This window comes from Salvelinus namaycush, chromosome 40 (genome assembly GCF_016432855.1).
Source record: "Salvelinus namaycush isolate Seneca chromosome 40, SaNama_1.0, whole genome shotgun sequence".
In the NCBI taxonomy this organism is placed as follows: Eukaryota; Metazoa; Chordata; class Actinopteri; order Salmoniformes; family Salmonidae; genus Salvelinus; species Salvelinus namaycush.
The window spans coordinates 15,935,833-15,948,287 of NC_052346.1; the positions used below are offsets into that span (position 1 = coordinate 15,935,833).

Sequence of the window (12,455 nt, forward strand, 5' to 3'; positions counted from 1 at the left end):
CTCAGACGAGGAGGATTACGACGAGCGTTACACCTGGAACCTTTCCCTATGGGGAAAGACAAAGAACCCCTTTTTTCTAAGAGTGTAGTACATTAGAAATGTTGGCTGGATCAATAGTTCATTACATTATTGTCACTGGTCTAGCCAAGCAACTGTATTCAGTTCTCTTTCTCTGTCTCACTCCTCCTCCTCTCATCTCTATACTTCTTCCTCTCATCTCATTCTTATTCTCCTCCTTCTCTATTTATTTTTTTAACCTCAACTTTCACCCCCCTTCTCCTCTCCTCTCTCCCCAGAGTAGAGTGGATTGTTCCTGGGCAGCAGAGGAACAATGAGCTTGGGGACCCTGTACCTAATGTTTTCTTATCTCGTCCTTCCTCTCTCTTCCCTCCAACTCTCCCTACTTCGATCCAGCTCTCACCCACTCTCCTCTGGTCTCTCCCCAGGGTAGAGGTGTGTGTTCTGGGCCAGAGGAGCAGGAGAGATGACCTGGGGGACCCTGTATGCCCAGCTGGCTGGTGTGAACCGCCACTCCACCAGCCTGGGGAAGGTGTGGCTGTCTGTCCTCTTCATCTTCCGTGTCACCGTGCTGGTCCTGGCGGCCGAAAGCGTCTGGGGGGACGAACAGAGTGACTTTGTCTGCAACACCCTGCAGCCGGGCTGCGAGAACGTCTGCTACGACCACTTCTTCCCCGTGTCCCACATCAGGCTCTGGTGTCTGCAGCTTATCTTCGTCTCCACGCCCGCTCTCCTCGTCGCCATGTACGTGGCCTACCGTCATCACGGCGACAAACGCCAGGTCCTGCAGCAGGGTTCAGTCGGGGGGCGTTGCCGCAGCGACAAGGCCCAGGCGGCCCAGGAAGCTGAGCTAGAGAGTCTGGGGAGGCGGAGGCTGCCAATCGTCGGGCCGCTGTGGTGGACGTACGCCTGTAGTCTGGTCTTCCGCCTGCTGTTCGAGGGAGGCTTCATGTACGTACTGTGTTAGCTCAATGAACCACCTCTATTACATACAAACGCTTAAGAATAAGATGTAGATACACTTCCTCAAGATTCATGACATCACCATGTACAAGTGTAAGATCTTAATTTGATCACCCTGTTGCAGGAGAATGTTCCCGCAATGCAAGAAATGTAAATCTTGTAGTGTATTTGAGGTTAAAAAGGCTAATTTCCACTTTGAAATGTCAGACATGATTTTCCCTTTACGAAAAATATATCAACCCCTACAAAAATGTCCATTAGTTATAATCCACATAATAATTCACATTTCCTGTTGCTGTAGGATTATTTACCCGCTGTTGTAAACTGGCTCAAATAAAGATGCTACATCTGTAGTTCTAAGCCTTTATCTTCACCTTCGTTCTCCAGGTATGCTCTATACGTGTTGTACGACGGCTTCCAGATGCCCAGGCTGGTCCAGTGTGACCAGTGGCCCTGTCCCAATGTGGTGGACTGCTTTGTCTCCCGCCCCACAGAAAAAACTGTCTTCACCGTTTTCATGGCCACCTCCTCCTGCGTCTGTATGGCACTCAACATGGCCGAACTGGCCTACCTGGTCGCCAAGGCTATCGCTCGGTGCCCGTCATCACGGCGCAGAGGGGGGAAACAGAAAGGGGAGGGTGCAAACTGTTCCTCAACCTCTTCCAAAGACAAGACTCTGCAGCAGAACAAGAAGAATGAGAAGTTGTTGTTCTCCTCTTCGTCTGGGTCCACCTGCAGCAAGGCGGTGTGAGGACGGGGGAGCTATAGACATAGCGTGCATATGCACACACAGACGTGCAAAACATAAGTAGCCTACAGTACACACACAAACACACCGAATCATAAATATGTGTAAACACTGTGTAGTCCACTCCAGACACGTACAGAAGATCTCCTTCCCCGCTTCAGTCACTGGAGTCACTACGCCATCTAGTGGCCAATATTCACACATGGCCACTGACCCCTCACAGGCAAAGACAGGCCTACAAACAAACAGACAGACAGACAGACCGACAGACAGACAGACAGACAGACAGACAGACAGACAGACAGACAGACAGACAGACAGACAGACAGACAGACAGACAGACAGACAGACAGACAGACAGACAGTTTGTATTGCTCCTATGGAATTGTGATGTTGGTAATGAAGAGATAACATTGTAAATACACTGACAATGGCATTCGTAGAATCCCAGTAGAGTACTATGAGTAAAGGCTTATGCAATGACCTACAGAGGATGTGTGTGTTTTAAAAACTTGTGAAATAAAAATATTAGATATTTGATGTACTGTCTGATCATTGAGACACGTTTTAGCAAAGCTGCATTTCACAATTTGGGTGATGGTGGGTGGTCAGATGTTGGTAAATCATGTGGTTGTGTTAGTGGGCCTGAGGAAGCACATCCCAGCACTTAATCATGAGATGTGATGTAATATATATATATATATATTATTTTCAGATAGCACAAATGTAAAATAGAGTACAACAAAAAATATACAAAGTGCACAAAGAAGATGTTCAGATAGTACAGATAATATGGGAGAGGAACATCCAGTCCTGTACTTTAACTCATCTATATGCATTTAGGCCTACTCTCCAACATTGTCAAGGCCATCATTTCCCCCCTGCGCACGGAGACGCCATGCACAATTTGGAGTCCTGGTGTGGAATTTCGGAAGAGCAGGGTGGCAGGGTGGGATGGGAGGTGACGGCGGTTGACGGGTGGGCGACGCCGCCCCCACCCTCCACCCTCCCCCACGCGTGCACTCATGGATGGTCACACAATGTGACAGTAGCGATGGCTGGGCACGGGACGCAGCCGCTGCGCTTTGCGGGACCCCATCTCCAGGTTCCACACGCGCCCTTAGACTAGCATCGCTTTGCTCACCCTCGCGCTGTCTCTCTCTCTCAATTGTTCACTCTCTTTCTCTCGCGCACGCCTGGCCTCGAACCCCGCGGGAGAAAAGAAGATAACGCAGATCGCGACGCTTCCGGGAAGAAAGTTTTTGGTCGGCTGCTGTCAAAGGAGATTGGTAAGCTGTCAGAGCTGGGGAGTGAGAGGGAAGGGGAGGGATCTTTCTACCTGGGAAGGTCTGTAGGATTTTCCAACCCTTTCAAAATTTGGATAGCTTCAGTGACCACCGGATATTGCTTCAAGTGGCCAAGGCTTGTGGAGTCTATCCATCCACCCTGTCCTTACGCTTATTTGGGAACGCCAAGTAGCCACTTTTACGCTCACCAATTCCAATGCGAGTGATGTTGACTTGACTTGGCCTGCAATCAATTACTGTATCAATAGCTATTCTGTTAAGATATCTACTGCCCAAGGTTTATATATTTAAATAACTTGGGTCAGTGTGGTCAAAGAGTTAAATGGTGCGGCCGCTGGAACACAATGCCGCTGATCCCCGTCAATAGCCAGTGCCAAGGAGCACAATGCGCGTCTGGCAGCTTCTCTATTGTCACAGGTGACAGACGGTATTTCATCAAAACCTCCAAAGGATCAACACATATACTGTGCAGCTCGACACATACTGTCATTATAGAGGGGTATTGCACCACTTTGATACCAGCGCGTTATTGAGTAGGCTAGACCAGGCATAACGACCATGGAGTCATCTATTGAAATTAATACTGAACTGTAGAAGGCCAGTGATTTGAGTTGAGCTAATATGGGCTACATTCAGCAACAATGCACCATAAAATCGATAGATTGGGATACTGTGGTAATCATAGTAATCATAGATTTTACAGTAACAGCCTGCCTGTGTTTTAACATGGAGAAAATAGGTCCTTGTTTTCAAAGTTTGTAAAACCACTTCATGTCCAAACAGGAGTTTGTAACAGGAGAGTAATGCAGCTGGGATCAGTATTTTTGTTGTTGTATCTATGCATTGGTGATATAGAGCCCTCTGTAAATGCATATCAGTCGATCCCGGGCCAATATTTCCCCTCATCAGCAGTTCTGTGTTCTGATGATCCGAGCATTCCTCCCAGGCTGTTATGTACTCATTCAGACTGCCACAGATGGCCAGCCATTGTAACCCGCTTGCCCAGCAACACACAGACAGGCCTATGGATGGATTGTATACATTCCTCAATTAAATCTGCCTTTCAAAACAAAACACATATGTCTATCAATTCTGTGGCATTCATAGGGTTCATGGTTCCACGTAGTCTGTCCAATTAGAAACACCAAAGTCACCTATTTCAGAGAAAGAGACATTTTGGGGGAAGATGATGTAGGTTTTTGACTTTGAAGACATGATACATTTTTATTGGTGGCCAGTAGGCTTGTAGAAGCCAGTCTAAAAATATTTGAGTTTTCCACTCATCTCCGAAGTGTCTATATCGTAAGTTGCATGGACAATAGGCATACAAAATATTGGTTAATTTGGGTATTTGGGTAATGTAAGCATATTTAAATGACATTATAATTGCAATTCATAACTGATATGATTTGTTTTTTGCTTCCAGGTATTGTATTTCTTTTGAACCACTAGTCGATGGATTTATCACTGACAATACAACAACATTTTAGTAAGTCCACCGTCTGTCACTGCTTTGGGTGCTTTTTTGTGTCATTGGATATCTGGTCCTCTTTTGGTCTGCTTTGCAATGTGTTCAGAAGTTGCCGTGGCCACTGGATTCTCAATTGTAGCTGATTTCAAATTGATAGAACTGTAAAATGTCAGTATTGGGAAAACGTTCCTTTGAATTGCTGCTAATGATTCTAGTAGGCCTGGAAGAAGCACAATGGTGGTGCTCAGGATTTGTTATTGGCGCGTTTAACCTCAGTCTCCAGTACTGTGATTAGAGAATGTATTAGAGAAGTATGTGGCCGGTCGAGAGTGAAAGTGATCAAGGCAGCTTGTTAGTCCCTTATGACTGACTCGATGGCGTCCATCCTGTGTCTGAGGGAGACTAGTGTTGTTCGGTGGTCTCCACAGCTGTTCTGGACTGTGCTGAGTGTGATGCCACATTACAGAACCTTCAGATAGAAATATATTAGAGCAGATATGTATCCTTTATGTAGAACAAGGAATCATGCCGCCTCCTAAATGCAACCCCGCTGCCTCCTTCAGTGCCAAACGCATTGGCTTTGACTGAGAGATTGTGTGACTTCACAGAGTGATGTTGGGAGCAGAAAGTGCATAGGATGGGTACAATGTGTGTGCATAAGATGACAGTAATCTTTTGTAATATTATGGCTTCAAACCAGATGTCAACTCCACCAATGTTTGTTTTGGTTTCTGAACCTGTACATTTTCATTCAAAGTTTTTATTCCCCTCTTCTCTCATGTCCCCCTCTCTCATTTCCCCACCTCCCTTTCCTGTTTTCTTACCCTCTCAGTTGTTACTCACCCATGCCTGTGCTCCCCCTCCCCCTCTCCCTGGCCTATGCTCTCTCATTCTGTGTGTGTTCTCTCCCCACCTCTCTCTTCCCTCTCATCCCGTCGGTGCCTACACAGACCTATTCCCTCTCTGTTGCTCCCACCTATCTCCAGCTTTCCAGCTTTCCCCCACCTCTCTATCTGCACCTCTCTATCTGCACCTCTCTCCTGCTTCACCCAACCTCTCTCCTGCCTCTCCTCCAGCCTCTCCCCTCCTCTCTCCCCCAGCCTCTCCCCACCTCTCTCCCCCAGCCATTCCCCCCCAGCCTCTCCCCACCCAGGCCTCACCCAGTTGCTACTCATCCCAGGCTGTGCTCTCTCTCCCCAGGCTAGAAATCGTGTGAAGCATGGGTGACTGGAGCTTTCTGGGGCGGCTGCTGGAGAACGCTCAAGAACACTCCACCGTGATTGGCAAGGTGACTGATTGATCGATTGATACATTTATACAGTTTTTTGATTGATTGACCATTTTATTCCCCTTATGCCCTCTTATGTGGCGTTATGTCCCTTGTGTCCAGGTGTGGCTGACAGTCCTCTTCATCTTCCGTATCCTGGTCCTGGGGGCGGCTGCGGAGGAAGTGTGGGGTGACGAGCAGTCGGACTTCACCTGCAACACGCAGCAGCCTGGTTGCGAGAACGTGTGCTACGACGAAGCCTTCCCCATCTCGCACATCCGCTTCTGGGTGCTGCAGATTATCTTCGTGTCCACGCCCACCTTGATCTACCTGGGACACGTGCTGCACATTGTCCGCATGGAGGAGAAACGCCGGGAGAAGGAGGAGGAGCAGCGGAAGGCCAGCCGGCACCAAGAGGAGAGAGACCATCTGTACAGGAACGGAGGAGGAGGAGGGAAAAAGGAGAAGCCCCCAATCAGAGACGAGCACGGTAAAATCCGCATCCGGGGGGCTCTCTTGCGCACGTATGTGTTCAACATCATCTTCAAGACGCTGTTCGAAGTGGGCTTCATCCTGGGTCAGTACTTCCTGTATGGCTTCCAGCTCAGCCCCCTGTATAAGTGTGGTCGCTGGCCCTGCCCCAACACAGTTGACTGCTTCATCTCACGCCCCACAGAGAAGACCATCTTCATCATCTTCATGCTGGTGGTAGCCTGCGTCTCCCTGCTGCTCAACCTGCTGGAGATATACCACCTGGGATGGAAGAAGGTGAAGCAGGGGGTCAGCAACGAGTTTGCGCCCGACCGAATGGCGCTCCCCCTGGCCAGAGACGAGGCGGTAGAGTCCAATATGATCCAGGAGGGGATCGCCCACCCGGCCCTCAACTGCCTGCCCACGTACGGTGGCGTGAATGTGGTGTACCTGCCCAACGAGCAGGCAAACGCCACGGCCGCTTTATCCGAGCAGCAGGCAGAGGCGGCGGAACTCAAGATGGACCCTTTCCATGAAGACTTCCTGCTGGAGGCTCCTCCCACATCCTTCTACGGCAGCGAGGGCAGTGGCCAGCAGCAGTCCGTGGAGCAGAACTGGGCCAACATGGCCATGGAGCTGCAGACTCTGGACGCTGCCAAGTCCTCCTCCTACCCTCTTCCTCCCTCCTCCCCTTCTCCGCCACCCTCCTCCTCCTCCCGCACCTCCTCTGACCAGGAGCAGTCACCCCCTCCACCCGACACTGCCCCTCCTATCCCCGACTCCCGTTCCTCCACCCTCCCCCTGGGGGAATCGAGAAGGAGTGAGGAGCACCAGCAGCAGGAAGAAGACGAAGCGGAGGCGGTGCTGCCGCTGACGCACGTTGATGATGTCACGGTGACCCGGGTGGAGATGCACGAGCCACCCGTTTTCATAGCGGCGGACGCCCGCAGGCTGAGCAGGGCCAGCAAGACCAGCAGTGTCCGAGCCCGGCCCGACGACCTTGCCGTGTAACACATACACACACACACACTCTCACACACCTTCACACAATCACATACAAACACATGCAGACCCCTATCCACCATCGCACCCCAATGCCTCTGGGTTCTATACATGATATATCTTTGAGGCTTAGGTGTCAAATGTTGTGTGAAATACAGAGGCGATGTCGGGGGGGGGGGGCTCTGGAGTTGAGATGCTCCTGACATTACTCTCTACAAAAGTTGCGTTATCTGGAGATGCATTCGGTGAGGTGAGGCATAGCTTAGTGCTTCAAAGTTCTGAGGTGCCAACACGTGTGTGGAGAGGGAACACACACATTCACTGTTTGCAGCTCAGATGCCATGAAAGGATTAGAGATATTGGACTAACTAGTTTGGGACATTAGCAACATATCGGATGAATATAATTCTGCTGTTTTCTTTATTCTTTGATGGTAGACATCAGAAGAGGGTTTGCGCTTTCGTTAATTTTTTTCTCTCCCCCCTTTCTTTTTTATTTTCTTGTGATGGACCCTTTAAGATGAAGCCGATGTGTCCTATTGTCTCTTCCTAGTGTCCTGGTGTCTGTCTGTCTGCCTCGTAGCTAGCCGTCTGTCTGTTCCATGCTCACCCTTCCTATTAAGCTGAATGAAGAGAGGGACGCTCTGACAGTATGGTGGAGTGGAGAGAGACGGGGATAGGGTACCTGGGTGGCACTTTATTCAAAATGACTTGGTATTTACGTACAAATGACATGTTAATTACACAATAATACCTTGTAAATTACTTGTAAAACAAGCACGTCTAGGCACATTTTGGTACCAGGTAGTTAACAATAAAGTACCCTCTGATAAAATGTAATGTACCAGTAAATACCAGGTTAATACCAGTGCATAAGGTAACGTCCTACCGGTTACTGTAGTGTGTAGCCATACTAGTGTGAAGCTCCAACCTATGTTACCACCGCGATCCCAACCTGAGGCTTGGTCTTTAGGCTTCACAGGCTTTGTGTGAGTGTGTGTTTCTGTCTGTGTGTGTGTGTTTCTGTACGTTTCTGTGTGTGTGTGTGTGTGTGTGTGTGTGTGTGTGTGTGTGTGTGTGTGTGTGTGTGTGTGTGTGTGTGTGTGTGTGTGTGTGTGTGTGTGTGTGTGTGTGTGTGTGTGTGTGTGTGTGTGTGCACGCAATAGATATATTATAGAGTCTTGTTTCAATGTCTACAACAACATTTAGGCAGTTACATCAGGGTAAATAATATATATATATGTAAATATATTACATAGTACATATAGGGTATGTTATACATATAGAATTATGACTTATAAAGAACCCATACTGACGCTTGTGTTTGCAGTGTGTTAAAGAAGTGTGTGTCCTCATCGTAAAGAAATTCAGCAGATTTAAGACTGTAGGCCCCCACTGGCAGTCAGTATGGGAAGTTTCAGTATAGTGCTTAGAGAGAGTAGGCAATAGAATTGCTAGAAGATAGATAGATAAGCAGTATTATTTAAGGCAATGACATTTCATTCTTTGTTACTGGATCATAATAGCAAAACCAATAGGAAAGTGCATTTGCGTATAATTTTCTTAAACTCCTGCCAGTTTTTTAAATCGGAAAATGGCTCTTAACATGCAGTTGTATTTCTTTTAATTTAAGCTTCCCGTTTTTTATCTCTCCAAATTAATCCCTTTTATTGTCATCTAACATTCAGGAAGAAATCATAGCTATCGAACAATGTTTTGGACAAATCTCTTGCATTTTGTACCTCTTTATGTTTTGAACAACGGTAAATTATGTTACTGTGAAACTACAACTCACTACGACTGACTCACTCAAGCACTTGACCTTTGACCTTGTTATGATGAAATCATATGTTATCGTTCCACCACCACCTGGGGTTATTACCATAAAGCAACAAGAAGCAGGGGGCACTTCAATTTTGGCAGTTAAAGTAAGAATAGAAAGTTGTGATTCTTACAGTACATTTCAACAATGTAGATAGAGAGAGAAATGGGAACAAACAGCCTATCTCCCCCTCCCTTACCCTCACACTCGTCCTTCCTTCCTTCCTTCCTTTCTTTTCTCTCTTTCTTTTATTCTCTCTCTCTCTACACACACACACACACACACACACACACACACACACACACACACACACACACACACACACACACACACACACACACACACACACACACACACACACACACACACACACACACACACACACACACACACACACAAACTCTACATTGGGGTATATCTTGGGATAGAGGGTTTAGACCGAGACTGTGAATGGGCTGTTGCTGTGCTCTGCTGTATGATTTGTTAAAATGCTTAGAGAATCAGGTCTGCTGTTTGTTGCGTTGCCACACACACAGAATCCAAGTGCCTCACAAATCGTCTACATACCATGCACATACAGTATGTTAAAAAAAGCCACCAGGTGATGGGATCGAGCTGTGACATTGTAATCCAAAAAAAACGAAGAGCAGGTCAGCTGTCCACCAAAGAGAGAAAATCTAAAATGGCCACCAATAGAACTCTGTTAAGAGTTGTTGAAAACAGGTTACGGTTCTGTTAACTCATAATTTCTGTTTATAACCTTGTCATTTCGGTTGTTTAAAGTTGACACTTTAGCATGTAGATAATGATCTGGACAGCTAAGACAGAATGGTGTTCTAAGATAAAATAACAAAGGACATCTCAAAAAGAGGATGTCTCAATATTTTAGAAAGTATTGATTTTTATGAGAGAATTACCAGATTACCAATTACAAAAAAATTGATTTTGAAAAAAATATTGCTTCTTTGTTGACTTTTTTGTCAAAAAAATACTGGAGAGGTGTTTGGCTAGGTTAAAGTTATACTTCATTGTTGTGTCAGGCATCCCCCCTACCCATCGGAAAACTGACATTTTGTTGGACTTTTGGAATCTCTAGCGTGGAGTGAGATTTCATTGGCCAGTGAGGCAGGGAAGGAGATTTAGACATGCTCAGACCAGATACCCCATTGTGAAATCACTGTCTATGAAGAGAAGTGCCTTGTGTCTGAACTTTTGTAAGAACATGTTGATGTAAATGTTAATTTACCTCAAATGTTTACAAAACTGTTACTGAATAAACTTTTTGTACCATATCTAACTTGTCGCCTGGGGGTTTTGTTTGGTGAAATAAAACAAGTACTTTGGCTTCCCACAATGCATAAAGAGATAGTAGTATGCTTTTTGAGGACATGGGGGTATGAAGGGAGGGGGAGACGAAGTGAGAGGAAAGGAAGGGGTGGGGGAGAGAGGAGAAGGGAGTGAGAGGTTGGGAAGACACACAGGCACACAGTTTTCACACTGTGATGAGGAACGTCCATCAAAATGTAATTTAGTTTCCTTTATAACATGCAACTATAGCTAGCCTATGACAGGCTGTAACCAACACCAATGGGGAACAGTTGGGTGTGATAGAGAAAGTCACGATATCTCAGTCACTTTCAGTATTTAGCCCTTACTGGTTCAGAATTCACAGAGATAAAAAATACAATTTGGGGAGGGGCCTGAGGGAAGTGTAGGGGTGAAATGGATCACTATCTTGGACAATTGGGGACGTCTGGAGTGAATTTGGTGGATTGAAGAAAAGATAGTGGGCGAAGTCTTGGACTAAGAGAGGAAAATCTTAGTCCTTGGAAGAGTACAGACAGCATATTCCATCCTTAGCTCTCCCTCTCTTCCTTCCCATCGCCCTCTTTTGCTCTACATACAGCTCTCCTACTCTTCCTGTCTCTCTCTCTCCCCCAAACCCCACCCTGTAGTGTGCTCTCTCCCGCTACATACCTCCCCTCCCCCCACATCTCCCACTCCCCTGCCTCTCTCACTCTGTCCCCCAAACCCCACCCTGTACTGTGCTCTCTCCCTCTACTTAGCTCCCCTCCCCCCACATCTCCCACTCCCCCGCCTCTCAATTCAATTCAAGGGCCCACTTGCTTTGGCCACTTGCCAAAGCAAGTGAAGTAGATAATATACAAAAGTGAAATAAACAATAAAAATGAACAGTAAACATTACACTCACAGAGGTTCCCAAAAAATTAAGACATTACCAATATATATACAGTGTTGTAACAATGTGCAAATGGTTAAAGTACAAAAGGGAAAATAAATAAGCATAAAAATGGGTTGTATTTACAATTGCGTTTGCTCTTCACTGGTTGACCTTTTCTTGTGGCAACAGTTCACAAATATTGCTGCTGTAATGGCATACTGTGGTATTTCACCCAGTAGATATGGGAGTTTATCAAAATTGGGTTTGTTTTCGAATTCTTTGTGGATCTGTGTAATCTGAGGGAAATATGTGTCTCTAATATGGTCATATATTTGGCAGGAGGTTAGGAAGTGCAGCTCAGTTTCCACCTCATTTTGTGGGCAGTGTGCACATAGCCTGTCTTCTCTTGAGAGCCAGGTCTGCCTACAGTGGCCTTTCTCAATAGCAAGGCTATGCTCACTGAGTCTGTACATAGTCAAAGCTTTCCTTAAGTTTGGGTCAGTCACAGTGGTCAGGTATTCTGCCACTGTGTACTCTCTGTTTAGGGCCAAATAGCATTCTAGTTTGCGTTGTTTTTTTGTTAATTCTTTCTAATGTGTCAAGTAATTATCTTTTTGTTTTCTCATGATTTGGTTGGGTCTAATTGTGTTACTGTCCTGGGGCTCTGTGGGGTGTGTTTGTGTTTGTGAACAGAGCCCCAGGACCAGGTTGCTTAGGGGACTCTTCTCCAGGTTCATCTCTCTGTAGGTGGTAGGTGTAGGAATCGCTTCCTTTTAGGTGGTCTCTCTCTCTCTCCCCCCTGTTGTTTTTTCATGGCCACACTAGTTCATATCATGTGATTGGCAAAGGATTGCCTAGTTAATCGCTGGCTATAATTCCCCCTTCACCACTGGCCTCCCCTGCAGACCTAGCCCACTGACCCTGCTGAGAGCAGCACTTCCTTTATGCCCCTGAAAGCACAGGGGATTGAGCCCTAACAACAAAACTAATCACCCTCCTCCCCTCTCTTTCTATCGCCCGGCCGCTAGCCTGGCAGTGTGTGTGTGTGTGTGTGTGTGTGTGTGTGTGTGTGTGTGTGTGTGTGTGTGTGTGTGTGTGTGTGTGTGTGTGTGTGTGTGTGTGTGTGTGTGTGTGTGTGTGTGTGTGTGTGTGTGTGTTCATGTGACACACACACACATCAGTCAGGTGAAGGTTAGCTGCCAAAC

General features: G+C 46.7%; 2 protein-coding genes across 2 annotated transcripts; both read left to right on the forward strand.

Annotated features, from left to right (window-relative positions):
- Positions 1-484: 484 nt before the first annotated feature.
- LOC120033737 (gap junction beta-2 protein-like) lies at positions 485-1,732 on the forward strand. The gene is made up of 2 exons (XM_038980187.1): positions 485-969; positions 1,369-1,732. The coding sequence occupies exons 1-2, from the start codon at positions 485-487 to the stop codon at positions 1,730-1,732; spliced, it is 849 nt and encodes a 282-aa protein (XP_038836115.1).
- Positions 1,733-5,726: 3,994 nt separating this feature from the next.
- LOC120033263 (gap junction alpha-3 protein-like) lies at positions 5,727-7,256 on the forward strand. Its single transcript, XM_038979538.1, has 3 exons — positions 5,727-5,795; positions 5,898-6,899; positions 6,981-7,256. The coding sequence occupies exons 1-3, from the start codon at positions 5,727-5,729 to the stop codon at positions 7,254-7,256; spliced, it is 1,347 nt and encodes a 448-aa protein (XP_038835466.1).
- Positions 7,257-12,455: the final 5,199 nt, after the last annotated feature.

Bases quoted from the DNA above. Each gene is read 5' to 3' on its own strand.
- LOC120033737 (XM_038980187.1), top strand. From the start codon at position 485: ATGACCTGGGGGACCCTGTATGCCCAGCTGGCTGGTGTGAACCGCCAC. The intron at 970-1,368 runs GTACGTACTGTG...TTCGTTCTCCAG, and splicing joins CTGTTCGAGGGAGGCTTCAT to GTATGCTCTATACGTGTTGT.
- LOC120033263 (XM_038979538.1), top strand. From the start codon at position 5,727: ATGGGTGACTGGAGCTTTCTGGGGCGGCTGCTGGAGAACGCTCAAGAA. The intron at 5,796-5,897 runs GTGACTGATTGA...CCTTGTGTCCAG, and splicing joins ACTCCACCGTGATTGGCAAG to GTGTGGCTGACAGTCCTCTT. The intron at 6,900-6,980 runs GCCAAGTCCTCC...TCCTCTGACCAG, and splicing joins AGCTGCAGACTCTGGACGCT to GAGCAGTCACCCCCTCCACC.